The sequence below is a fragment of the Cucurbita moschata genome, unplaced genomic scaffold, assembly GCF_002738365.1.
Source record: "Cucurbita moschata cultivar Rifu unplaced genomic scaffold, Cmos_1.0 Cmo_Scf00016, whole genome shotgun sequence".
Taxonomy (NCBI): Eukaryota; Viridiplantae; Streptophyta; class Magnoliopsida; order Cucurbitales; family Cucurbitaceae; genus Cucurbita; species Cucurbita moschata.
In genome coordinates this window covers 2,567,612-2,594,402 of record NW_019268532.1, presented here as the reverse complement: position 1 = coordinate 2,594,402, position 26,791 = coordinate 2,567,612, and the positions used below count along the sequence as shown (strand labels likewise).

The 26,791-nt window shown below is 38.2% G+C and overlaps 4 protein-coding genes, 2 long non-coding RNA genes and 1 other non-coding gene across 12 annotated transcripts; 4 read left to right on the top strand and 3 right to left on the bottom strand.

The window, feature by feature from the left end:
* Positions 1-1,308: 1,308 nt before the first annotated feature.
* LOC111454408 (5'-nucleotidase domain-containing protein 4-like) lies at positions 1,309-8,681 on the bottom strand. 2 transcript variants are annotated; one of them, XM_023095895.1, is made up of 17 exons: positions 8,133-8,216; positions 7,930-7,989; positions 6,778-7,094; positions 6,608-6,685; positions 6,312-6,532; positions 5,131-5,223; positions 4,931-5,014; positions 4,733-4,849; positions 4,355-4,460; positions 4,214-4,276; positions 4,069-4,122; positions 3,226-3,283; positions 3,047-3,123; positions 2,885-2,955; positions 2,690-2,750; positions 2,545-2,604; positions 1,309-1,942 (listed from the first exon to the last, which is right to left on the bottom strand). In XM_023095895.1, exons 3-17 carry the CDS (start codon positions 7,063-7,065, stop codon positions 1,757-1,759), a joined length of 1,617 nt encoding a protein of 538 aa, XP_022951663.1. In that variant the 5' UTR covers positions 7,066-7,094; positions 7,930-7,989; positions 8,133-8,216; the 3' UTR covers positions 1,309-1,756. The 2 variants fall into 2 exon arrangements, with proteins under 2 accessions (XP_022951663.1, XP_022951662.1); XM_023095894.1 differs by lacking the exon at positions 7,930-7,989 and having other exon boundaries at positions 8,133-8,681.
* On the top strand, positions 8,579-11,303 carry LOC111454430. 3 transcript variants are annotated; one of them, XR_002712422.1, is made up of 5 exons: positions 8,579-8,707; positions 9,754-9,958; positions 10,059-10,163; positions 10,239-10,487; positions 11,220-11,303. It is a non-coding gene; the product is annotated as an uncharacterized LOC111454430 (long non-coding RNA). The 3 variants fall into 3 exon arrangements; XR_002712420.1 differs by having other exon boundaries at positions 10,056-10,163; XR_002712421.1 differs by having other exon boundaries at positions 9,754-9,992; positions 10,056-10,163.
* Positions 10,966-12,828, bottom strand: LOC111454414 (putative S-adenosyl-L-methionine-dependent methyltransferase MAB_0213c). The gene is made up of 2 exons (XM_023095903.1): positions 12,302-12,828; positions 10,966-11,858 (listed from the first exon to the last, which is right to left on the bottom strand). Exons 1-2 carry the CDS (start codon positions 12,681-12,683, stop codon positions 11,227-11,229), a joined length of 1,014 nt encoding a protein of 337 aa, XP_022951671.1. The 5' UTR covers positions 12,684-12,828; the 3' UTR covers positions 10,966-11,226.
* LOC111454431 lies at positions 12,786-19,897 on the top strand. Its single transcript, XR_002712423.1, has 3 exons — positions 12,786-12,874; positions 12,974-13,070; positions 19,545-19,897. It is a non-coding gene; the product is annotated as an uncharacterized LOC111454431 (long non-coding RNA).
* On the bottom strand, positions 14,082-20,435 carry LOC111454411 (sugar transporter ERD6-like 6). 3 transcript variants are annotated; one of them, XM_023095898.1, is made up of 19 exons: positions 20,326-20,435; positions 19,892-20,150; positions 19,292-19,354; positions 19,133-19,222; positions 18,977-19,036; positions 18,815-18,880; positions 18,674-18,739; positions 18,496-18,571; positions 17,966-18,030; positions 17,787-17,879; positions 17,571-17,651; positions 17,391-17,475; positions 16,410-16,456; positions 16,260-16,322; positions 16,122-16,181; positions 15,967-16,032; positions 15,827-15,886; positions 14,818-14,932; positions 14,082-14,563 (listed from the first exon to the last, which is right to left on the bottom strand). In XM_023095898.1, the coding sequence occupies exons 2-19, from the start codon at positions 20,081-20,083 to the stop codon at positions 14,451-14,453; spliced, it is 1,461 nt and encodes a 486-aa protein (XP_022951666.1). In that variant the 5' UTR covers positions 20,084-20,150; positions 20,326-20,435; the 3' UTR covers positions 14,082-14,450. The 3 variants fall into 3 exon arrangements, with proteins under 3 accessions (XP_022951666.1, XP_022951667.1, XP_022951665.1); XM_023095899.1 differs by lacking the exon at positions 20,326-20,435 and adding an exon at positions 20,223-20,277; XM_023095897.1 differs by lacking the exon at positions 20,326-20,435 and having other exon boundaries at positions 19,892-20,204.
* Positions 20,436-22,496: 2,061 nt separating this feature from the next.
* Positions 22,497-23,947, top strand: LOC111454416 (zinc-finger homeodomain protein 2-like). The gene has a single exon (XM_023095905.1). The coding sequence runs from the start codon at positions 22,816-22,818 to the stop codon at positions 23,791-23,793; it is 978 nt and encodes a 325-aa protein (XP_022951673.1). The 5' UTR covers positions 22,497-22,815; the 3' UTR covers positions 23,794-23,947.
* Positions 23,948-26,662: 2,715 nt separating this feature from the next.
* TRNAA-AGC lies at positions 26,663-26,735 on the top strand. The gene has a single exon. It is a non-coding gene; the product is annotated as a tRNA-Ala (tRNA).
* Positions 26,736-26,791: the final 56 nt, after the last annotated feature.

The window sequence follows — 26,791 nt, the reverse complement described above, 5'->3', positions numbered from 1 at the left end:
ATTTCAAGTCTCGTTTGACGTTTATATAAATCATACTATTTATAACGTTCCTTCTCATATTTTTCTCTATATATTATCAGTATTTCAAACGTTATTTAAAAAAAAAAATATTATAAATATATGTAAAGCGCAGGATTTAAACTTGTAACGTTTTGATCGAAAATATATATCTAAACTAAATGAGCCAAGCTCGTGTTCGAAGTTTCAATAATCATTAGCCAATGAAAATGGACTCACTCAAGTTGGGTTGATTCCATATAAAAAGATATATAGAAAGTGTGTTGATGTTATAAAGTGATTCAAAATATATTCTCTTTCTTGCTAATAAAAATATTCTTAAATTTTGTATTTTATCTAAAAAAAATACATATTGTCAGTACTATATTTTAAAAATACCTATGAAATTTTATGAAATTATGTCTCAACCCATGCGTCGAACGTTGGATTATACACCCGCTATCTAGAACATATGTTGTAAATGGTTTAACATGGACACGAGAGAGCCCAATGCTCGAGAGAACCTAAATAAATGGATGTTCAGAATGTCCTGATGAGATGATTGGGTTAGGTTATGGAACGTGATGCTTATTTATAGTTTAGTCAATGATTATACATATTAAAGTTATATTTGGTAAATATCATAATACATATCATAATATGTACTAAAGCTATATTTGATAAATGACATAAATAATAAATAGTATAAGTAAAAAATAAGCTATATATGGTAAATAGTTATACATAGTATATGGTTATATCTGGTTATATATATATATCCACCCAGATTTTTGTAGTCATCAATATCAACCCTGTTCTTTGTGTTCTACTTGCATTTTCTCTATCCTGTTCTTTGTGTTCTACTTGCATTTTCTCTATCCTGTTCTTTGTGTTCATCTAGATCGAATGTGTGCCTTGTTGTGCGATCCTAACAGATTGATACATGGGTCAATCCCCAATGGATATGTCCGAGCAATCCATGATGGCCAATGTGTCCCAAGACATGGGATGGAAACTGAATTGACAGTGAGATGCAACGTTGTTGTGTTGCACACGATTGAACATGCACACGTAGGCAACATGTGTGGCCAAACAAGCTTGAATTCCACATAAGCGATGTTCAATTGATAAAGTCACAAGGCCAGACGAAAAATGTAAATGGAACTTAGTCCCCCTTAAAGCTTATCATGAGTGTGTCGTGATCATGGTTTCACACCGTTGAAAAAATACGACTGTGATAATAGTCATACATATTATGAAAAAAATTTATGCAAGGAAGTTACAATGATGCATTCATGTTTCAAAACTGATATGACTCACAAGGTCCCGCATAATAATACAGCATTGACATGTGGGATCAATACATATGAAATTAATACTACTTACATATGAAATTGATATCAACCGACAAGATCCAGAAAGTACTAAATCAATAGGAGTCCGGGTAGGTCCTATGCATAAAAGTGATGCACATAGAACCGTGAGTATGAAATTGATATACATCCCGAGCATAGGTAAATCACATGAATCCAAAACCATGGTTATGATTCATGTTTACCTGTGTTTGCAAATTGTTTGCAAATCTTAACCCTAGCCATACGGCCACTTACTAGCCATTTATAATACTCGACTGAAGTCAAGGTTTATCGATAGTTATCGATAGTTGACGACGGTAGACCTAGGGAGCAGCCTTTAAGTGCTCGAAGCTAAACTTGTATTAAAATGGTGAAAATACAACTATGTAATCAATCAACTATGTTCATAGAGGGATGATACCAAATTCATGGGGCATAAAATCTTCACTTGGCCTGTAGTATTTAGCTGGGGAATAAAGGCTCAAGTTGGTCACTTGGCTGCTGTAAAGGCATGCAAATCTCTCTACTTGATGAGCAAACCTAGAGTTTTGATATCCAGTCTTCATAAGCTGTCCCCAAACCCCATGAAACTGCCATATTTGTACAGGGAAATGAAGCCTAAGTTTAGAATACAATACACTATATGTAACGACCTAGATCCACCGCTAGCAGATATTGTCCTCTTTGGGCTTTCCCTTTCGGGCTTGCCCTCAAGGCTTTAAAACGCGTATGCTAGGGGAAGGTTTCCACACCCTTATAAATGGTGGTTTGTTCTCCCCAACCAACGTGGGACATCACAATCCACTCCCCTTCGGGGCCCAGCGTCCTCGCTGGTACTCTTTCCTTCCTCCAATCGATGTGGGACCACCCCCAAATCCACCCCCCTTTGGGGCTAGTGTCCTTACTGGCACACCGCCTCGTGTCTACCCCCTTTGGGGAACAGCGAGAAGGCTGGCACATCGTCTGGTGTCTGGCTTTGATACCATTTGTAACAACCCAGATCCACCGCTAGCAGATATTGTCCTCTTTGGGCTTTCCCTTTCGGGCTTGCCCTCAAGGCTTTAAAACGCATATGCTAGCGGAAGATTTCCACACCCTTATAAATGGTGGTTTGTTCTCCTCCCCAACCAATGTGGGACATCACACTATATCCTGCAAAAACATGCCTCATGTAACACGTCTTGTACCGTACCTGTCGATGACAGTCCCGTAGGGCGTCTTGATGACTCAGCCGCACTCGTTCTTGTTCACTCTGTAAAACGAAACAAGCAAAGCCTTCATTTACATGAATTACACCATTTTCAGATGTTGGTTGAGCTGATGATAATGAGCATCACCTCTAACTGATGTAGTTCAGCAGATAGTCTCTCCTTTTCATCAGCCTCGACGTCTTCAAACCTGCGTCGAAAGTCGTTACTTCAATCTCGGTGAAAACGTACAACCTGTGTTTAACTTTTAAGGGCAAGGTGGAGCGGGCGGGGCGAGGACCGAGAAGAATAGAACAAAATGATGAGAGAAGTTCAGAAAAGTACTTGAGAGACCACTTCAAATGATGTATTTTGTCTTCGATGGCATCCCGATCATTTCTTAATAGCTGAAGTTGCTGCACAAGGTTGAAGTAAAAGAATATTACACGACGAAAAACAAGGGATTTGTACGAGTTGATCTATTGCACGTTTTCTCTAGTTGAAAACCTTGCGTGTCTTCCTCAACTCCCATAAGAGCTCGACCTCCCTTTCGAGCTCTGGAACAACAAGCATAGTCCTCCATCCTGCCAAATCACCAAGCAGTATACAAAGTTAACAGAACTAGACGAACAATGGAGCAACGAACAATGGAGCAACAAACGGGGGACGAAATGTGGCTGGTATACCGAGAGCCTTTTTGCTTCGTAATATATCTCCATAGATGTGATCCCCGACATAGAGAACCTTGAAAGAAACAAAAACAGAAAAGGGGCAAGAGTAATTGAGGGCAAGTACCGAGATTAAGCATAAAAACGCCTACTAAACGAAATAGTCGCCTTGTTACATAATAAATGTGTAACAGCCCAAGTTCACCGTTAGTAGATATTGTCCTCTTTGGGCTTTCCCTTCCGGGTTTCCCCTCAAGGTTTTAAAACGCATCCACAAGGGAGAGGTTTCCACACCTTTATAAGAAATGCTTCGTTCCCCTCTCAAACCGATGTGGGATCTCACAATCCACCCCCCTTGGGGGGCAAGCGTCCTCGCCAGCACACCGCTCGGTGACTGGCTCTTATACCATTTGTAACAGTCCAAGTCCACCACTAGCAAATATTATCCTTTTTGGGCTTTCCCTTCTGGACTTCCTCTCAAGGTTTTAAAACACGTTTACTATGAGAGGGTCTAGCCCTACTTCGACCAGTGCCTCGCACCGTCCGGTGACTGGCTCTGATACCATTTGTAACAGCCCAAGTCCACTATTAACAGATATGGTCCTCTTTAGACTTTCTCTTCCAAGCTTCCCCTCAATGTTTTAAAACGCGCCCACTAGGGAGAGGTTTCCACACCCTTATAAGGAATGCTTCGTTCCCTCTCCAACCAAGGTGGGATCTCACAAAATGCATTCCCGATAAACCCATCCAAAACAATGCTGAAGTTGAACATTGGAGAATAAGATTGGAAATGCTTATATGCTTGACTTCTTATGCAAACTATCATAGTTTTCCCTTGAACTAGATAAAGGAAGAGTTCACCTGTGAACTTGATTCAATTTGAAGAAGTTTATGTAGATGCATGACATTGCCTCCCTGGAAGAACATGTGCCAAAGGTAAAACAAAATGTTGGGAATAATGGGTAAAAAGAGGGATCCAACTCTGACGGAAGATTCAGTCCCATACCTGAAAAACTTTGCAAGATTTATCTACCTTCGTCGGTGAAGACATTTCTGAAGTGTTTCCCACCTTCATCGATGAATTAAGGCGTTAAATGAAAACCATAAGCAAAGTTCATTTGACGATACCGAACTTTACAAAGCTAACCTGAGGCAAAGGCGAGCCATTATCAGTATTAAGTAGCATTCCCGACTTCGGTTCGACCCCAAATAGATTAGCACGGTTGTCCTCATGGAAAAAGCCTGGTTTAGCACTGTTTGTACAGATTTTTTCAGAAAACAGAGCCAAGGGATTGAGACAACAGCGCCTACAGGTACTGCTTTGTTGTCCATGCTAAGACTATCAAGCAGACAAACAGCCTACAGGTACTGTTTTGTTGTCGATGCTAAGACTATCAAGCAGAAAAAGACACCTAAACAATAAATCGAGAAACAGGAACCAAGAACGAAATTCCGGTAACGTGTTCGAATTGAACTAGTTAACCAGGGGCATAGATGATTCTAGATTAGGATGTTAAAAAATAACCTGCCAGTAATGATGACATCGAAATACTGAAGCCAATCTAAATTGCACTTCTGATCACCATCTGGTGCAGAAGAAGTACAAAGAAAGTTCATCACAACGTTCGTGTAGTCCCATAAGCTGCAATAAAAATGGACCATTCTATAAGCCCTTATGAACTAACTATGGCATAACAAAAGTAACAATATGAAACTAGTATACCTGTTTGTCACCAAGAAAGTAGAACGGCCAGAATCTCTGAGCATTTTAAGCATGGGTACAATTGAGGTATCCACATTGATAAACCTAAGAAGGCAATGCCCAAAAGTAGAGGAAGAAAAGAAGTTAAGTGAATGAAGGAATCGAGAAAGATTTGGTCGTCGAAGAACATATCATTACAAGATTCAACTTTCCATCCTCACCTTTTGGGATCCTTTGCAACCATTTGCTTTAAGGTTCCGTCGCGGTGACACATATCTACGGCAGCTCTAACATCTTTATACATTCGAGCATAACTGGAAGAACAAAATGAGAAAAAATAGATACTTTAAGCTACAATTTTGTGGTGACATTAATATTTTCACAAAACTATGGATCCATGCTTCGTGATAGACACTTAAAGCCATGCTTCATTACAGAAACCTAAACCAGAAATGTAAACAACAATAGAAACTAGACTACTATTTTTGTGAGATCCTACATTGGTTGGAGAGGGGAACGAAACATTCCTTATAAGAATGTAAAAACCTCTCCCTAAGAGACGCATTTTAAAACCTTGAGGGGAAGCTCGAAAGGGAAAGCCCAAAGAGGACAATATCTACTAGCGGTGGGCTTGGGCAGTTACAAATGGTATCAGAGCCAGTCACTGGACGGCAACGAGGACGTTGGCCCCCCAAGGAGGGTGGATTGTGAGATCCCACATTGGTAAGAGAGGGGAACGAAGCATTTCTTATAAGGGTGTGGAAACCTCTCCTTAAGAGACGCGTTTTAAAACCTTGAGGGGAAGCCCGAAAGGGAAAGCCCAAAGAGGAAAATATCCCCAGTGGTGGGCTTGGACAGTTCCAAATGGTATCAAAGCCAGTTACCGGACGGTGTACCAACGAGAACGTTGGCCCCCCAAGGAGGGTGGATTGTGAGATCCCACATTAGTTAGAGAGAACGAAGCATTCCTTATAAGGGTGTGGAAACCTCTCCTTAAGAGACGTGTTTTACAATCTTGAGGGGAAGCTTAAAAGAAAAGGCTCAAAGAAGACAATATCTATTAGCGGTGGGCTTGGGCTGTTACAATTTTGTTGGGCATCAACATTTTCACAAAAATAAAATATTAGATTAAAGGCCCGTGTTGCATGATCTAATCCGATACTCGAAACTTCCAGCTTTATCCGTTTTATACTGTATTTATTGTCTTCAACGTTGCACTAAAACAATATTTGTCTGTGTGTTTGTAAATCCAAACATGTGTTTACTGATTAGATTTATCAAAAGCCAAAATCTTATCATTCATCAAAGAAAGCGACCAAAAAAATAAATTTAGGGGCAGATAAGGATGCAAAATCTTAAAAAATATATAGCTAAAATATGCCAAAGCCAAATGAATTCTTACTCGACATCCTCTGGAACTTTGTCTGGATTATTGTCCTTAAAGTCTACCAGTTGAGCAAACAAGTAAGCTTCAGCTAGTGAAAAAAGGGTATCAATGAGAGCATAGTCGGGTTCATCAAACGAATCCCGTACTAGAGTACTTCCGTAGGTCTCGACTTTATCATCCTTGGACAACTCTTTGAAACCATGATAGGCCACTTTGACATACTTGTGCCTATCCATCTGTACAGAGCCATTAATTAAATCAGTTCAGCCATTTCATTTCACTTGAAAATAAGTAAAAGCCAAAAGAGCTACCTTCAATATGTTGCCTCTCCTTTTGTCAAGAACCAAACCTCTGACCATGTATTTCCAATCAAATGACCAATTCAGCAACTGTATAAGGTCAATATTCTTAACCAACGAACAAAACATTGCTACGTGTCTCGTATTTTAAAAAAAGCTTTAATCTAAAAAAAAAAACAAACCTCTTCGGAATACGCCAAATCATAAACCAGCTTTCTTATTGTGCCTTCATATGCAAGGGACTCGAAAGTTTCTGGCTTGTATTGTGCCAACGTGTAATCCATGTCGAACCCCACGGCAACAATATTTTTCATATTCAAAGATCTATTGCAAAAGATCTGCTTTCCTATGTCAATGTTGCATTCTACTGATGATGACCATATGCATGGTTGCTGGACATCCTCACTGTGGGTGACATCCAGAGAATGCGGTCTCTTGTCCTTCATGACAGCCCCTAGATTCTCACCCATGGCACCAATAGCACACGACCGATTTAATCCTGCCGTAGTTTACAGAGAAACACAGTGAGCTTGAAATTGAGAGTTGCTTCTCGATTTAATATAAAACCAACAAAATATCAAAACATAGATCCATGTACAGAGACAAATCCATAATTGAACTCAAAGACAAATATTCAAGATTACTATCTTGTCCCCTAGAAATTTATGTAACTTGTTCTTGAACATAACGTTAATATTTCTTCGTATACACAAATATTTTCTAGCAATTTGGGTGTTACCTAATTAATTTCTCATCAAAGTACACGAATGCGAGCTATCAATGTAACGGCCCCGAAAGGGGGTGGATTGTGAGATCCCACATCGGTTAGAGAGGGAAACGAACATTCTTTATAAGGGTGTGGAAACCTCTCCTTAGTAGACATGTTTTAAAACCTTGAGAGGAAGCCCGAAAGGGAAAACCCAAAGAGGACAATATCTACTAGCAGTGGGCTTGGGCCGTTACAATCAATTTCCTCTCATCTTTCAGAATTCTCTCTACGATTGATCACTGTATCTCTACAATTAAGTTGTTCCACGATTCACATCTACATCCACTGTGAGAGGCAGTCAGGATTCTTTCTCTTTATCAATCTATATCTAATGGAGAGGTAAGTAAATTTGGTTCACAAGCTGATCTTTTATGTTCAAACAAGAAATTCCAGCTCCAAACGACACCCAAGATTCCACTCTCTCAAACAAACAAAAAAACCCTTTTAGATTCTGTAAGTATACTCACCCAAGTTTTCATTTCTTTGAATATTGCTCCAAGAAACAGATACATACATATTGATACACACATAAACATAAACAAACATAAGACACGCAGGGGCATACCAAGTAAGACACGTGAAGAAGAATGATGCTAAATCCCCAAAAGCTATACTAAAACGTTAACTACAAAGAGAACATAGAAATTAAAAAGAACCCATTACGCCAGACTTATAAATGCACCACATACTTACAACCCGGCAATAAATAAGCCAGTTAAGCTCAATATTGGAAAGAAAATAAGAACAAGAAGAAGAAAACGAACTTACTTAGTGTATGAATCCCTTTGGGAACTCCAAGAAAGTGTCGAGGGGATACAGGGTATGAGAATTCGAGCGAAAACAAGGAGAGGCAAAAGGATAGCTGTCTCCTAGGAATTCGCATGGCGCATTTAAATAGGCATTTGCGGGGGAATGAAAAGGAGTGAATCAGATTCCGAAATGGACGGGACAGGTGTAGAAATAGGAGTTGGGCTTTGAGAAGTTGGATCAAAATCCAAATTCCCAATACAAATGGATGTTCGATTCGCAGAGAATAAATTCATCAGAAATGTTTGGGGGAAAAGGAATCGGAACCCTAATTTTCCATTCCCTACCCACCGGAATTAGGGCGGAGGGCTCGTGCTTCGTTTGATGGTTCCGTTAGGAGAATTTGAAGCGTCATCGAAAAGGAATGGTGGATTCGCGCCACGTGGGAACTGGCTAAGAGAGAGAAAGAAGAGAGAGATTGTGGATGACGATTGCTGTTTGATGGGACGGCGGCGATCGGCTCCGCCGATGAAGAAGGTGGACAATAGAAGGCGGAGATTCAACTGGAAAACTGTCCCAATGCGTCAAACTGGCGGGTAAACATTATCGATATTTGGCTGTTAAATAATTGATGTTTCCATTTTTAAAAAATTAATTTCTTTTTAAAGTCAATTTAAATAATAAAAATTCGAATTAAAAAAAATCAATTTTTACCTTTAAATTCGAAAATTTTATTAATTTTTAACCTAGACTTTTAATTTTTTTTATTAAATTGCACTTTTAATTTTAATAAATATAAAAAAACTACCTTGACTATTGTCTAAAAATTATTTTAGAATATATATATACAATAGATTATTACTGCATCAATACAATTTTATACAAAATAAAATCAGTTAGGATAATTTTGAAAGATTAGTTGTTTTTTTTATTTATTAATTAATATTTGATTTAAAAAAATGAACTAATGATGAAAAAAAAATATTTATTTAAATTATAAAATTAACATAATTTAATAATAATTAACACGTCTAAAAAATCATAGGCTCGAATTTCCTGTTCCAAATGTTGTTGAACTCAAAATAATAATAATAATAATAATAATTAAGTGAATAAATAACTACTACCGGGTAAATATAAATGATACTTAATAATAAATTATTTTTATATTCAATTTCATACGCCAAATTAAAAAAATTAAAAATCTTATCCATTATCATCGGTCAATTTCTTGTACAAAACAACACTTTAATGAGAGAATAAAAACTCTCAATTTTTTTTAAGGGATATTTACTAATATGCTCGAGAATAATATATTTTTATATTTAATTTTACATTTGAGAATACTAATTTTATTCTTATTCTTTTTTAATATTGAAATTTTATTAAATAAAAAAGTTCCGTTAGATAAAATAGTAATAAAATAAATTTAAAATTATTTGATTGATGATTATTTTTATTTCAAGATTAAAAATGATAAAAACAGATTATTTAATAATTCGTTTTAATTAGTTTAAAATATCTTAATAATTAAATACTTATCTAATTTTATGGTCTAATTTGTTATTTATTTATTATTTAAAAAATAATAATAAGTAAAAAAAAAATCTGGGCTAAGTATAAAAGTATCCCCGTTCTTCAGCCACGACAATGATCGGACTCCGCCTTTTCTCGGTTCCAACCGCCGTCTCACGATCAGAACAATGATCCATTCCAAGAAAGCCAATTGCAGCGCCGTCAATTTCCGATCACAACATCTCGTAGAGGCCTCGCTATGATTTCATTTCTCGCTGCGATGCCGTCTCTGTTTCTACCTGCTCCTGCCGCTGCTTTGAATCTCGGCATTTGTAAGCACGCTACGCAACATTGTGTCGTTGATTGGTTTACTTGTCCTTTTGTTCTTTATTTTCTTGTTGAAACCCTAGTTTATCGGTTTGTTTGCAGCAGGAACGAAGGATTGCTTGAAGGAGCAATAGAAGAAGGCCTCCACGTTCCTCTTGGCGCCAATTGATGCCTCCAGAGATAGCCTTCGCGCCGTTCTACTTTTGGTTTGTAAGTTTCTCACTGTCTCTTTTTTCTTTTTCCATCTCTTCGTTCGGTATTTACTTGCGTCATTTCCGGTTTCAGCTAATGCGTTCGATTACTCGAACAAGGACATGGAGAATGTTCGAAGAATGCTCATGTCTGTTGCAAGGCATTGCGTTTTGAACGACAGGAATTCCTTTGTTCAATTTCAAGCTAGTTGCAGCCAATGCGTTTGATTACTCGAACAAGGATATGGAGAATGTTCGAAGAATGCTCATGTCTGTTGCAAGGCATTGCGTTTTGAAGGACAGGAATTCCTTTGTTCAATTTCAAGCAAGCACAGGAGTCGAGGTTCTATCTTCCTAATATTGCTCATATTTCTTTCTGTGTTGTTTTTTTTCTTCTTGTATATGAAACAGTTTCATTGATGTATGCAATGTATAGAAATGCATTCATTTTGAACATCCTGTGCTTGTAAACCGAGCATTATCAAAACATAATCTACAATCCAAACTTGTATTTCGGCATCCCATGTCGCTACTCATAGAATCCAAATATAATGTATAGTATATACTTAATTCGCATTGTACCAAGATGAAAGATGTTCAAACCTTCTTCCAATATTTTAGCTCGAATTTAGCACTTTCGTCTCAACTTTTGAATCCCACAAGTCTGTACATTTCAATTGATTGTGAAATATGCTTCTTCCTTGATTGAAAACAAAGACCCTAGGCCTTTGCCATTGATTTAGTGAACCCCTTTTCAGGAAAGATGTTTGTATAGGTGATTTCTTTTCACATGCAGAAGATTGAACATTATTCGGGCATGCTTGGAATAATATACCTCATTCACGAAACACAATTTAGGTCCAATAGTTGTCTGTATTCTGAATGCATAATTTACGGATATATACTTGAATACATGTGTATGCCTACACCTCTGATATGGTATGGTGTAGAGACCTTGAGTAATATAATATGACATTCTCTCCATGGAGTAGTTTTAATGAAGCATGTGGCAGGTAGATGTGGTATCTCACATCCATCCAAGCTACTCACTCAGAGGTGTTCATGTTACTTGCAGATTGTCTTTATTCGATCGGTGGTAGCAGAGGCAAACCAGAAGCCTGCACCAAATACAAGCGGCAGCAAGGTTTTCCATCATCAGGGTGAGTCTGCAATGACCTTGGTAAACTGCGGATTTTATTGAAGAGATTTAATGGATCGTGCATAAGCCCGAAGTGAGCATCCGGGTCTCCGATCTGTGATAGCTTAGTGCTGGAAAATCCAAGGGATGGAAGTAGATGTTCAGGCCAATCACAGTAGAAATGGAAGACAGAATTTGAAAGAGTGGTTGAGGGTTTGTTCATAAAATCTGCTAAGAGGACTGTGTGGGTTATGTTGCATTTGTCAGCTATTGTCTCCAATACTTGCATCGCCTGGGAGTGGGTAAAATAGTAGAGTAACCCTTCTAGAACCCACACTGTATTCTTCTCCGGTGCAAAACCAGCTGATTGAAGCTTTTCAAGCCAGTCACTACTTCTGATATCAGCTGCTACTCTGTTTAACGATTTGGCTATTTGTTGATGATGATGGTGCTCGTAGGGAGATTCTATTGCTATCTTTATAAGATTGGCTTTCGCTTGCAGCAATTCAGGGAAATCAACTTCAAAAACATCACTTTCCTTCAAGCAACTTAATCTGTAAGCCCTCGTATCCATTCCTTCATTATAATAGAGGTCCCTATTATTTGAACTTGTTTAAGTGACAAACAAAACTTAAATTGAAGTTTAATATACGTCTTCTCCCTTAATCTCAAATGTTTCAGATGCAAGCAAGTAATTCTCTTTGATTAAGCAGACAGTTTCGATGGCCTCATAGTCATGGATCCTGTCCTAGTGTTTTATCCCCCTCCGCCCACTCCTACCCAACGTAAAGAAAAAGGAAAAAGGGGAGTGTGTACATTTCTTTTTCTTAGATATCAATGTGTAAGATCTAATTTCACTGCTGTTCTTATTTTGCAGTTCTAACATGCCTAGTAACAACCCTGATTGGAACTCGTTATGCTAGATAAGAAAAAAGAGGTTATTATTTGTGCAATTTTTCTATCTTCTTATCCATGAATGTTAACTAAATGCATAAATGTCTGGGAGTTGAAATACCAACCTGCACCAAGGAGAACGACTTGTGAATCTCTGCCATTGAAGGATGTCAGAGCACCTTCAATCTTTGAATCAAACCAGAGGGTACGAACAGCAAGAATCACTCCAGACATCTCTCTTGCATTGTTGCTTCGATCTTTCTTTATCTTCTCATGCAGGTTTCTCAGGCAGGCCTCTCCAGCAAGTAAATCTGCTAGTGGATCGTGAATCACATGCTTCCAAAGCGCTCTTCCTGCTGCCATTTGACACGCCGAGCGTTGGAGGTAATCCCATTCTGCCTCAATTCTAGCATGGACTTCACGTACACTATCGGCCAACAACATATCCGGAAGCTTTAGCTCAAACCACCCTGGGTCGTCAGGCAAGCCATTTTCTTTTTCAGTCATGATTCTATATTAAAAACTGACTGTTAGAATTGATATGAACTAGGAAAGCAGATAATGCATTCTGTTTTTGTAGGAAAAAAAAATGGTGCGAGAAAAAAAGAGAGAAGGATTTTAAGGAATGGGATAAGGAAAGAGAACCACACACAACCAATGCTTCAGAAAAAAACTCATCAATTAAAGGAAAAGGGAGGGTGAGTACATCAAGTTCCACGAGAGTACGTTAAATCTCGTAATTTTGCTCTTTCTCTTTATCTCTCTATTGTGGATTCTATTGGGTTGTCTTTCATCAGAGAAAGAAGGAAAAGGGGCTCCACTGAAAAAGACGAACAGATATGAGTGGCTCACAACTTGGGTATTGAAATTGCTTTGCTATTTCTATAATACCAGGTACCTTTGTTTTTATTCATTTACATGGCAAATGTTTTTCTGATTCCTAAGCAGCACGTGGCCTTTGATACTCCATTCCTTTGAGGCCCGTTTGGTCCTCATAGGTAGATATTTTTGGTTAGTGTTGGCTAATGGCAGTGTATTGATTGGTTGGGTTATGGGGCTATCCTTTTTGGATATGGCTTAATATCTTTGCCTCCTTAGTTTCTTTTCTAATTTAGTTAACTTTTTTTAATAACTATAAGTTGTATATTCTATTTCTTGGGCTTAGCTCTTTTCTTTTTTTTCCTTTTTTGTTTTGTTAACTCAAATATAATTAATTGAGGTTAAATCTTGATATAAGATATGTATAAATACACATATTGAGTTCAATATTAGGAAATTCAAATCTTTGACCTATTCATCGAGAATATGTGTTAATTATGTTTAGGTTATCTCTTGATGTAGATTTTTGAATTTTGTCCTCAATGGAGTTTGGAGGTCTAATTTATCTACTTGTACATGAAATTATAAATGGAACTGTATATGTTGGTTATTTTTGTAGAAATCTCACAAGGTTTTTCCTTTTTTGCAATAACTGGTTTTTTTAAACTTGAAATGAGATTTCATTTAATTTAGGGAATAGGTAAGGAGTGGGAAGAGATTTTACATATATTTCTTTATTTACTTAGTAAATATATATATGTAAGTGTTTTTCATTTTTACTTTCTTATTTCAATTTATCGAACTAGGCGACAAGACATGTTTAATATGTTCTATATATGCATGTGCCTGTTATCTTAAATATTGACCTCTTATCTTCATTCATTGTATGTTCATTATCTTACGTTGCATATAATAATTGAGAATTAGTTTTTGTGAAATGTTGAAAACGGGTGGCCAAATATTGACACGAATAGAACTGATATGCTAATAAGATCCTGAAAACAAATCAGGTCTAGAAAAAATCTATGCTAAAATCGTGGGAAGAAATCATGGGAATGTCCAAATCAATGATTAAATTCTTTTTTTGATAAATGACCCAAAAAGCCTTACTCAACCCAACCCAAATATTTTTATCATATTGAGTTCATTCTGAAAGAATTGAATAGGGAACAAAACAAATGACGGAGTCCAACCCAATCCAACTCATGAACATTCCAAATTCATAAACACTCTAGTGGGATACATGAAATAAATTTCAATGTAATGAAATTTTATAAACAAAAATATTGGCCAAAGAGAGGTGCAACAGAAAGGTATTGCAAAAATTTGGAATGAGAAAAGCCAAAGAGAAGACGGGGAATAAATGAAAGAGATACAGAGCGAGAGATGGGGTCTGGTTGTTCACAAAATGTCCTCTTCCTAACCCAATAAATGAAAGGAAAAGAAGGGGTTTCTTCATCTGAAGGATATCTGAATTTCTTCAAGAGTTCTGCCTTTGGTCTCAGGGACCCATAGAGTAACAAATAGCACCATGAAACAAGTCACCACCAAATAGATTGTGAATGTTCCTGTCAATTCCCAAGATGATATTCATAGATATTATCTAACTTATCATATGTGAGCTCTTAGTTAGTTTAAACGTAAATGAACGGAGAAGAAAATGATAACCTCAACCGTAATTAACATGTACTTTTTTCCTTGTGATTGGTGAGCTATGTTCATAGTTAGTTAACATGACTTCTAAACTCGTGTGCAAGTTTAGATGCAGAATTTTAATCCAAGAACTCCTCCTATGGCATCATAGCTTAATAGAGAAACATACCTCCACTGCTCCATTCTAAGAGCAGGTTTGCAGACATTGTGACCCCCCACGCGCTAAACCAGTTGGCTAATGTTGCTATACTACCAGCAAGCCCCTTGATATTCACAGGAAGAATCTGCACCCCACCACCAATAATACTACAGATTAGCTTTAACTTGTATCACAAACTGTCTATGTTCTAAATGGCCATCACTTCACAAACCCCTCCAACAACCTCACTAATTCTAGGCTATTTTACAGTAAAATAGGAGAAGAATGATGAAAGGAAACAAGAACAATGTTTTTGTAACGACCCAGATCCACCGCTAGCAGATATTGTCTTCTTTGGACTTTCCTTTCGGACTTCCCTCAAGGCTTTAAAACGCGTCTCCTAGAGGAAGGTTTCCACACCCTTATAAAGGGTGATTTGTTCTCCTCCCCAACCAATGTGGGACATCACAATCCACCCCCCTTCGAGGCCCAGCGTCCTCGCTGGCACTCTTTCCTTCCTCCAATCGATGTGGGACTGCCCCCAAATCCACCCCCTTTTGGGGCCTAGCATCCTTACTGGCAAACCGTCTCGTGTCTACCCCCCTTTGGGGAACAGCGAGAAGGTTGGCACATCGTCTGGTTTCTGATCCACCCCCCTTCGGGGCCAGCGTCCTTGCTGGCACTCTTTCCTTCCTCCAATTGATGTGGGACCGCCCCCATATCCACCCCCCTTTGGGGCCCAACGTCCTTACTGGCACACCGCCTCGTGTCTACCCCCATTCAGGGAACAACAAGAAGGCAGCACATCATCTAGTGTCTGGCTCTGATACCATTTGTAACGACCTAGATCCACCGCTAGCAGATATTATCCTCTTTGGGCTTTCCCTTACGGTCTTCTCTCAAGGCTTTAAAACGCGTCTCCTAGGGGAAGGTTTCCACACCCTTATAAAGGGTGATTTGTTCTCCTCCCCAACTAACGTGGGACATCACAGTTTTTCTTCTCTTTTTTTTTAAACAAAAGTAGCTATGATGGGCATACCTCAGACATTATGATCCATGGAATTGCTCCAACACCCAGAGAGAAAGTAACAACCATGGCCTGCAGAAACATTGCTCCTATTCATTCACAGGATCAAGCTTTAACAACTAGTTTTAAATGATGTGTAAACTTGGACATACCACAACCCCCACGACTGTCACGATTCCCGATATACTATACAAACTGGAATCCTCAGAGACTGCGTCCTGATATCAATATTGAAACATAGAAAAGCTTAGATACAATTCCCTAAGATCTTGAGGCTATGGAAGAAACAAAAAAAGAACTAGTTAACCTTCACAAAGAATGCCACAGCAACAATTAGAAGGCTAAGTGTCATTCCAACAGACGAGATCTGAAACGAAAAAGTAAAAGGGAATTAACAACGAAGTCGACTAGTTACAAGAAATAAGAACACTAACATGAAACTCACAATAAGTAGAAGACGACGTCCAGCTCTGTCAATTACCCATGTTGTAACTGCTGTGGCAACAACCTAAAAAACATGCAAGTCATTGCTGATGAGCAGAGTCCAGATGGAGAAAATCAGTAACTGAGCAAGCACAACAATAATAGATTGTACCTGAACAGCGCCAAGGCCAAATGTAGCTGCATTACTGGAGGTAATTCCTGTTTACAAAGGAGACAGAAAAAAGTCATTTGATGCGACAATTGGGTGGAATTGCTGGGATAATAGGACCTATAGATGTATATTAGATTAGGAACATGATTATGATGTTAGGAAGACATACTTGTCATTAGCTAGGGTTATGTATAGAGTAGTAGGTCGGAGGGGGTTCAGCAGGCAAATTTTGAGAATGGTTTAGGACAGAACTAAGACTCTCGAATGTTTAGTACCCTTTAATTGTCTTCGGTAGTACAATGTATTTTCGCTTCTATTTTTCTTGATTTCCATTCTTAGTTATGGTTCCTATCAATATGGAAGGTAATCATAATTACACTAGAAAATAGAGGAAACAAGGGTAGTTTATACCCCCAAGCCCACCGCTAACAGAAATTACACTAGAAAATAGAGGAAACAAGGGCAGCTTATACCCCCCAAGCCCACCGCTAACAGAAATTACACTAGAAAATAGAGGAAACAAGGGCATCTTATACCCCCCAAGCCCACCGCTAACAGATATTGTCCGCTTTTGCCCATCACGTAATGTCGTCAACCTCACAATTTTAAAACGCGTCTACTAGGAAGAAGTTTCCATACACTTATAAGGAATGTTTCGTTCTCCTCTCCAACCGATACTGGATCTTGCAATCCACTCCCTTGGGGCCAGCATCCTCGCTGGCATACCGCTAGGTGTCTGGCTTTGATACCATTTGTACCCGCCCAAGACCACCGCTAGCAGATATTGTTCGCTTTGGCCCGTTACGTATTGTCATTAGCCTCACGGTATTTAAAACGCGTCTACTAGGTAGAGGTTTCCACACTCTTATAAGAAATATTTCGTTCCCCTCTCAAACTAACGTGGACTCAATTGAACCATGAATGAGATTTTTTTAATTGGTCCCTGTATTATCATAATGCAGGCCAGAAATGTTTACTTACCGGCAGATGCAAAGATGGTACTTGAATAGAATAGAACACCATTAATTCCACTTAGTTGCTGCAGAATAAGTAGGCCTATACCAATCTGCATACATGAGAGAGCTGGAAAAATAAGTTCCTGAATCGTAGGCTTAAAATGAAATATACGTATACAGGATCTTCGAAATCTCCGCCCAGTACCGACAAAGGGAGCCAGTATCTTTTCTGCTTCAGATCTGCAAATCTAATAGTTCTTTTTCTGTTGGCTGAAGCTACAGACCTCTGCATAATGTAAGTAGGAAAAAGTTATTTGACTTGATGAAGTGACATAGTTAGAGATAGACATACTTTTCATGGTTCTTCATGAAGAAACAGGACTTGGGAAAACCCAATTCATTGAATTTATTATGTGTATACCTTTATTTCATTTACTTCAACAGTAATATCAGTATCAAAGCCACGAAGAACTTGCAAAGATGTTTCAAATTCTTCTGTCATCCCCATCTTTGCCTAAAGGTTGATCCAAAACTATATCAAAAACTGAAAGAATTAAAAATTAGCTTTATCAGGATGAAAATGTTGATTTCAGGACTTACAAGCCATCTTGGAGATTCTGGGATGAAAAACAATCCAGGTATCAGTATTGTACAAGGCAAAACTCCTGCAAAAGAAGCGTGTAGTGATGTTTAGTCAATTAAATTTTGTAATTTGTGATGTTAAAGAAGAAACTATGGCTGGTAACATATACGGTGAGAGAATTCTTCCTCTTGGTTCGGAAGAAATCGGAGATGTTAGCTAAAAAAGATAAGTAGGTAAGTACAAGATTGACAAAATGCACATACAAATGGATTTTCATGATCCCTGTCTATTCTCTTAGCGTATATTATTCTTCAGTAAACAAGAATGTTCACTAAAAGTACTCTCTTTTTTTGGAAAAAAATATACGTGGAGCATGTCTTTTTTTAAGAAAGAGAATACTTATAGTGAATGTTCTTGAACGATATACACTGAGAGAATAGACAAGCATCCTCAGCATTGCACAACTTAAGGTTTTGGTACATAGGAGAGATATCACTGATTAACAGCTAACGATGAGTACTAACACAAATCCTTCTAGATAACTCACCCAAAACTGCAAGTATTCTCCATGGTACAAATAGACCCAGCAAATAAGACAGCATTATCCCCAAAGTAACAGACAGCTACACGACAAAAGTGAAAGTAGCTTAGTTGAGAGCTGATTAGAATGAAAATCACTACCAATTCCAAGACAATTCATGGTACAAATACCAAATGTATCCAACCTGATTTACTGAGCCCAGACTTCCTCTCAAGTTTTGGGGAGCTATCTCAGCTATATAAACTGGCACCTAGAGGAAAAGGTGAGAGTCCCTTCAGTAAAATCACATAACCCGAGAAAACCGAGCCGAAAACTAAAGTCATACCGTATACGAGATTATCCCCACGCCAAACCCTTCCAGCAACCTCCCCATGTAGAGGAAAGAAGAATCCTACATAAACAATCAAAATTGGTTATATATGAGTCTATGCTGCCATTATGCATATGGAAGAGTGTTTGAAACCAAATGAATCTCTTTCATACTAACCTTTGCAAATGATATGGTAAGCCACCCTATAATATTGGGAATTGCAGCAATCATCAAGGCCTGAAATCAAGCACATTAGAGTCAGATTAGTCACCTAAACAGAAGAAAAGCTTCAGCAAGATGAATCGATGCAAGAATCAATAAAACCCGTGTTACCCCTTTTCGCCCGATATACTCAGCCAACTGACCGCTGGTTATAGCCCCAACCATAGCACCAACATTGCTTAGAGAACCAAATAAAGAATACTGTTTCATGAATCAGGTCAGACACCATTGTAGTTCACAAAGGTAGAAATAAGAACAAACCAGACAAACCTCCGAGACAGTAAGCCCAAGGTCCCGAGTAATTGCGAATTGGGTCGGCGATGAATACCCTCCCTGCAAAGTCAATACTCATTCTGAATGCTTGTTCAACAGAAATGGATTCCAGAGTGTTACCAACAAGCAGAAATCTAGCTTAGAACAATCAACAGAACCAGTTGCATTTCATATGCTCTTCTCTATCTGATCTTCTAGTTCTTTCTAGTTCTTTCTAACTTAGTAAGATTATTCTAACTTTTCTTTCCAGATACGGATGATGCAGGTCAACCGAGGACGAGACCAGCAGGCTAGAGACTACAGGTAATCCATTTTACGTGTTTTACTTGATATGTATGAAAATATTTTGGTTTTACTATCAGTTTTCGAAGTAAATGGTTTATATAAGTGGTAACTCCTGTGAATCAAGCTGTGGATGTGCAGGTGTTACAAGTTGGTATCAGAATCTTACTATTTCTTTCTAGTTTCTTCCATCCAACAACCAAATCCCAACTAGTCTAAAGGTTTCAACGGAAACGAACCAATACCTTTCCAATCCAATAGAATCTAATCCAAATTCTCCCAAAGATTTGAAAAGAAGATAGAACAGGAAGTTACCGTGAAGCCAAACTGGATAGGACCCAAAGCAACGATGAGAACACAGGCAAGTACAGAGATGGAGTTGTCATGAATTGCCTGAGACGAACCCATAAGACTGGACTGTCTCGAACCCATTCGATACCAACTCCCCGTGTGCAGAAATGGCTTCCTGAGGTCCCTCCCATCTTCACTATCGTCTCTGAAACTCATCCTCCCGAACCCTTTTGACAAAGATCAACAGCTCCGTCGTAATCAGAACCCCAACCTGGCGCGCGATCTGTTCGACGAAATGCCACACTCAATAACGATTATATAGACACTGAAGAAATGGTGGATTATACATACATAACTTTCCAGAGTAAGATTGTTTTCCCAAGTACCCTTCCAGATTCAACGAAATTCATACATCAAATATGTATAAAAATTGGTGGACTTGTCCTTCTGGGCCATACCTTTTCAGCATCATCGTGGTCATTGATTGGCAATTTGGCGATTTGGGTCCAATCTGATGTTGTTGTTGTTGTGGTACAGCTTGCGCTATAAAATATTGTTCCTCGAGCTTTGGACTATAGATTTGAATTTACAGCCACGTTTTTAAGCTGCATCCTTACAAAAATTTCAGACATGTCAGTTCAAAATCATGGTTGGTCCGGTCCGGAGATTCCGATGATTCGAGTGATTGGGTTGTTGTGAAATTAGACGAGGAGGATTAGTAACTCAGGTTTGTCACTAATTGAGTTTAATTAGTTTTGTTGGAGGAAAGTCTCATGGCTAATTTAAGGAATGATCATAGGTTTATAATAAAAGAATATTATCTCGTTGGCATAAGGCTTTTTGGGAAGCTTTCCCAAAACAAAACCTCGAAAGTTTATGCTCAAAGTGCACAATATCATACCATCGTGGAGAGGTCGTGTTCAACTAACAAAAATGGAGAGATTAATTTATCTATGTATTTTTTTATTGGATTTTGGGCTTTGACTTCTGAAATGCTACGTTGGACCGAGTGAAGAATGAAAAACGTTCACACAAGATGATAAAGAGAGAGTTTCGTCCATCGATGAACAACAGATTGACGGAATGTCTCAATTGCAAAGAGGACGGAAAGAAATTTATAGATGCCTCTAGTGGTCTTTTCAGCATCAAAAAGAGACGACTAAACTATCATTACCGTTCTTGGACTTTTTTGGGGACTTTCGAATCGGATGCGCTCGCCCAGCGAGAAAGCCCCCTAGGCTAAATTTTACCATTTTTTTTCTTCTTTCAGCTCGTGCCAGCAAAATACACGACGGTCCCAATTCCAAAGACAAACAGATCAATACATACACACTACACACAAAACACATAAAAATAGGCCCATTGAAAATAGCCCGACGTCGTTTATGGGCCTCATCTCAAAGCACCTTATAACATACAGTTGGGCCTAAGCCTTCCCAACTCGAACGAACAAAGCCCAATAAACACAACTATGGAGACTAGTATCCCTGTGTGTGCGCATGTCCAAAGTAAAAATTAAAACAAAAATCCAATAATTACAACAAATTGGTTTTTAAAAAATAAACGTAAAAGAAAAAAATAAATTAAATGGTCCTAGAATAAATTCACGTTCAGTTTTAAATCTAATATAAATCACTCTTTCTTCGTACCAATTCTAAGTTGACTATACGACGTTGGAGGAAGATCCTTAAAGGAGTTGTTCCCGTTCTTCCTCCAATTAGTATGTAACAAACTGTTCTTACCGTAGGAGCAACTCGAGCAATCCACCAAAATTAAATTTTGTACATATCTACAAATAGATGAGAAAAAACGTTCAATCGCTACCATTTTTATAGTTAGATGCCATAAGAGTTATTAAAAATTCCAAAATTTATGATACATTCAAAAACATTTAAATCGAGTAGTTGTAGTGGTGATGAATAATTTTTTTCAAACATTTAAAATAATTAGTCAAAATAAACATAATTTAGTAATAATTGATAAATATGTATTTATTATTAATGATTGTATGAAGTAAAAAAGAAAATTAATGAGGAATTGGGATTGGTTGAAAGGAAAGACGTGGAAAGAGAGACAAATGAAAGGCATCGATTGCATCACAGAAAGGTAAAGACATTGCTTGGGGCAAGCGTGGTGTTGCAGACGTTTCAGAATTCCTCTCTCCCTCCCTCTCTCTCTCTCTCTCTCTCTCTCTCTCTCTCTCTCTCTTCTGTACCAAATTCTACACACACTCTGAGAGAGAAAGCAACGCGACAACCCCACTACTGTTTCACCCCCCCCTCTCTTATTACTTTTCACTTTTACCCCTTTTACCCCGCTGTAAAAATTGGCACAGCAATAATGACGGGGGTGTGGTGGGGCGTGGTGGGGCGGGGTGGGGCGGGGTGGGGTGGGGTGTGGGGCCCTTTATGGCAGGCCGTGGGAGAGGGATGAACATGACCTTGTCGCTTCTTTTTTATCTCTTTAATTACCATTTTGCCCTTCCCCTCTTACTCCCCGGCTTCTCCTTAAGCAACCAACCTGTCTCTTGTTGCTTATGTAGCTGGCCTGTTGGATCCCTTGAGGCAATTTTTCTTTTCTTTTTTGTTTTCTAAAAAATAAATAAAATAATTAAATCCCTCTTTCACCCTTCTCTCTCTTCTTCACAAACCCTAATCTCTCCTCTTCCTCTCTCTCTCTCTCTCTCTAGTTCATGGTGCTGATGAAACCAATCTGGTTTCTGAATCTGACTTCGTTTTTTTTTTCGAATGCGCAACGCTACCTTTCTCTACTCTTATGCCTAGCTCTTCCTATCTCTATCTAATTTCTGAGGAACAAACAGAGCAAAAAAGAGCATGCAGGGAAGGAATTAATTAATTTGCGTACCTCAAACTGTTTGAAATCCGTGCTTTGTTTTGAGATCTCTCTGCTGTTTGTTCTTCTCTGTTGTGGTTGAGGTTTTGAAATTCATGGATATGCGAGAGCAGGAGAAGGAAGTAATGATGCCTGCTGCTTCTGGCGGTGGAGGCGGATATGCGCATATTTTTGGGGAAACGTCGTCTGGAGTTGTGGAGAGGAGAATCGAGTCGGTTCATAATGGTTCTCATCATCATATCCAACCAGAGCATCTCGACGCTGATCTTGTTGCTGGAGAGGATGTTAGCGGCGGCGGTGGCGGTGGCGGTGGTGGTGGTGGTGGTGGTGGAGGTAGATCCAAGGTGAGAGGAGCGGGGACTGGAGTTAGGTATCGGGAGTGTTTGAAGAATCACGCGGCGAGCGTTGGGGGGAATATATACGACGGATGCGGGGAGTTTATGCCTAGTGGTGAAGACGGAACCCTAGAGGCTTTGAAATGTGCCGCCTGTGAATGTCATCGAAACTTCCACCGGAAAGAAATTGACGGCGAGAATCAATTAAGTATCGGTGCTAATTACAGAAGAGGATTAATGTTACCTCATCTCCAGCTTCCTGCGCCATTACCGTCTCCTTCCGCTCTCCACGGACACCATAAATTCTCCATGGCGTTGAATCTCCATTCCAGTCCTACCGCTCCGATCATCGCTCCAATGAACGTCGCCTACGCCGGTGGTGGCGGAACCGAGTCTTCCAGCGAGGATTTGAACGTCTTCCAATCAAATGCCGAGGTCATGCCGCCGTCTTCCTACACCTTATCGAAAAAGCGCTTCCGTACGAAGTTCACACAGGAGCAAAAGGATCGAATGCTCGAGTTCGCAGAGAAGATCGGATGGAGGATTCAGAAACAAGACGAAGAAGAAGTGGAGAGATTCTGTAGTGAAGTCGGAGTGAAACGGCAAGTCCTCAAAGTCTGGATGCACAACAACAAGAACACAGTGAAGAAGCAGAACGACAATAACGAACCAGAACTTGCCGTTGCCGTTGCCGTCGCCGGTGCCGGTTCCGGTGCCGCCGTGATGAGTGAATCATAGGAAGCCATAGCCAATGCCTGCTCAAGGAAGAAGGTAAGAATCACTGAAATTTTAGGGAAATATCAGGTTTATATAATTAGAGGAATATTGAGACGATTTTATGTCAGAGACCTTTTTGTGATTCTTAATCTTAATTAATCTTAATTAATCTTAAGCCCTCAATTATTTAAGCATGTTCGTTATCATTTTTGTTTTAAAATTTTAATTATTAATAAATATTAAAATAAAATTAAAAAATAAAATTAAAAGTTTAATGTATATGAAAGATAGGCATAGACTACTTTTCAAATTTAATTTAATTATTTTAATTACTACTAAAATTATTTATTTTAAAATTTAAAATTTTAATTGGAAAGTTTTAATGAAATTTGTTGAAGTTTTTGACTAACTAAATTTGGAATTGGTTAAGACATGAATTTGACTAATTTTATTTGTCATTTTGGATATGGTTTGTGGGTCCTTGTGTGGGATTATTTGGTTTATTGTAGGTTTATAATATATCCATGTAATGGTCCAGATCTTCCGCTAGCAGATATTATCCTCTTTAGGCTTTCCGCGTTTGCCCCACCCTTATAAATGGTGTTTTGTAGGGCTTCGTGCGTCTGCTAGGGGAAGGTTTCCCCACCCTTATAAATGGCGTTTTGTAGGCTTCGTGCGTCTGCTAGGGGAAGGTTTCCCCACCCTTATAAATAGTATTTTGTCCTCCTCCTCAACCAACGTGGGACATCACAATCCACCCCTCCTTTGGGGCCAGGGTCCTTATTGGCACACTGCCTCGTGTCTACCCTCCTTCGGGGAAGAGCGAGAAGGTTGGCACACCGTTTGGTGTCTAGCACTGATACCATTTGTGACGGCCCAGATCCACCGTTAGCAGATATTGTCCTTTTGGGGCTTTCCCTTTCGAGCTTCCCACGTCTGCTAGGGGAAGGTTTCCCCACCCCCTTATAAATGGCATTCTATTCTCCTCCCCAATCCACTCCCCTTCTGGGCCAGCGTCCTCGCTAGCACTCTTTCCTTCTTCCAATCGATGTGGGATTGCCACCAAATCCACCCCCCCCTCGGGGCCTAGCGTCCTTACTGGCACACTGCCTCGTGTCTACCCACCCCCTTTGGGGAACAGCGAGAAGGCTGGCACATCGTCCGGTGTCTGACTCTAATACCATTTGTAGTAACCCAGATCCACCGCTAGCAGATATTGTCCTCTTTAGACTTTCCCTTTCAAGTTTCCTCTCAAGACTTTAAAACGTGTCTGCTATGAGAAGGTTTCTACACCCTTGTAAATGGTGTTTTATTCTCTTCCTCAACCAATGTGGGACATCACAATACACATTGAAGGTTTTATACCTTTAAATTAAATAACGATGTCTTACAATGATATAATGATTAATTACATATTGGATTTAGGATATGATTTAAAAACCCGACTAATCCAGACTATCAAACTCAAACTTAACCTGGGTTAAGTCTGATTTTTTATTTTTTCAGTTTACTTTAGGCCGAGTTCAATCTTTTGAGGTTCAAAAACAGCTTGACGAACCAACTCAACCCAACCCAACCGAAAATAAAAGATTGAGTTAGGTTGTAAACTCTATTTGATTAGTTTAAATCACGGACCGAACCAACTTAAAATTTTTTGCTCTATTTGGATAGTTCATGTCACCAATCCAACAAACTCGAAATTTTAGTTTGTACAGCTCAACCTATGAACGCCCTAATTTAATTTACATAATTGACTAATTACTTATATTAATAAATTAAAAGGAGAATGAATTTAATTTACGTGTATTAAATTTAAAGTAAATTGTTTGGTTTTTTTTTTTGACAAAATAAAAAAGTCAAAGTCAACGACATTGGGAAATGTTGGGTTGAATTTGATTGATGAGAAGATTGCAGGGGGTGCGGAAAACCAACTTAATTAAGAAACAATATAATATAATATTAATATAATATAATATGATTATTCTGTTTTAATTAATGAGATAATGATTAGATGAATGATGAACTCAGTAACTTCTTTCTAGATTTGTTCACCCAACCCATCATTTTGTGCCAACTCATCTCCCCCACTTCTTTTTTTCCTTTTATTTTTATTTTTATTTTAAATATAAAAAATAAACTTTTTAACAAAAATATTTTAAAAAATATTATTTCCGCTAGTATAGGGACCAAACTGTAATTACACATTAAAAATAATAGGTATACTTTAAAGTTTAAATTAAGAAAACAAATGATCTATGAAATATAAATAAACAATTTTCGTTAAGAATCACGACACTCCACAATAATCTCTTATGACTTAACTTTGGCTTTCACTAAAGGAGATAGTATTCGATCACTTATAAACACGTGATATTTCACTAAATTAACCAATGTGGGACTCACTTCCAATAATCTTCGACCATTTTAATTATAATTTTTTTTTGTATAAAAATTAAAGTTGTTAATGGTTATTTTTTTAAATAGGGTATTTATGGTAAGGGTATTTTTTAAAAAATTAAATTTTTTTTAAAAATTATAAAATAATAATTAAAAATTTTAAAATTCAAAGATATATATATATATGTATATATATATATATTAAAGTTTTAAGAGTATTTTTTAAAATTTAAGGGTACTATTAAATCTTTTAAAATTTTATAAATATTTTTATTAATTTAACCGATTATTTTAATTTCAACTTGAAAATTATATTTTTTTAAATGGTATCTGTTGATTTATAATCATACTATTATATAATGGGTCAATAACATTTTATTAATCGTTATCATAATTTTTTTTATTAATATCCACGTGGACATAATTAATATTGCATTTTTAATAAAAATATAGAATTAATATTTACTATATTGTATTTAATTATTCAACAGTTGGGGATGTAGCTCAGATGGTAGAGCGCTCGCTTAGCATGCGAGAGGTACGGGGATCGATACCCCGCATCTCCAATAATTTTAGCTTTCATTTTCGTTGTTTTATCTTGCCAGTAATCAACGGTCAGGAT

Excerpts from the sequence above, each read along its gene's own strand:
- LOC111454416 (XM_023095905.1), top strand. The coding sequence starts at position 22,816 with ATGGATATGCGAGAGCAGGAGAAGGAAGTAATGATGCCTGCTGCTTCT.
- LOC111454414 (XM_023095903.1), bottom strand. The coding sequence starts at position 12,683 with ATGACTGAAAAAGAAAATGGCTTGCCTGACGACCCAGGGTGGTTTGAG. Across the intron at positions 11,859-12,301 it reads AGTCGTTCTCCTTGGTGCAG|GAATGGATACGAGGGCTTAC; the intron begins GTTGGTATTTCA and ends ATTATAATGAAG.
- LOC111454411 (XM_023095898.1), bottom strand. The coding sequence starts at position 20,083 with ATGAGTTTCAGAGACGATAGTGAAGATGGGAGGGACCTCAGGAAGCCA. Across the intron at positions 16,033-16,121 it reads CTGTGGCATTCTTTGTGAAG|GACGCAGTCTCTGAGGATTC; the intron begins GTTAACTAGTTC and ends TATTGATATCAG. Across the intron at positions 15,887-15,966 it reads TGACAGTCGTGGGGGTTGTG|GCCATGGTTGTTACTTTCTC; the intron begins GTATGTCCAAGT and ends ATGTTTCTGCAG.
- LOC111454408 (XM_023095894.1), bottom strand. The coding sequence starts at position 8,247 with ATGCGAATTCCTAGGAGACAGCTATCCTTTTGCCTCTCCTTGTTTTCG. Across the intron at positions 4,277-4,354 it reads ATGGCTCGCCTTTGCCTCAG|GTGGGAAACACTTCAGAAAT; the intron begins GTTAGCTTTGTA and ends TCATCGATGAAG. Across the intron at positions 2,956-3,046 it reads AGTTGAGGAAGACACGCAAG|CAACTTCAGCTATTAAGAAA; the intron begins GTTTTCAACTAG and ends AACCTTGTGCAG.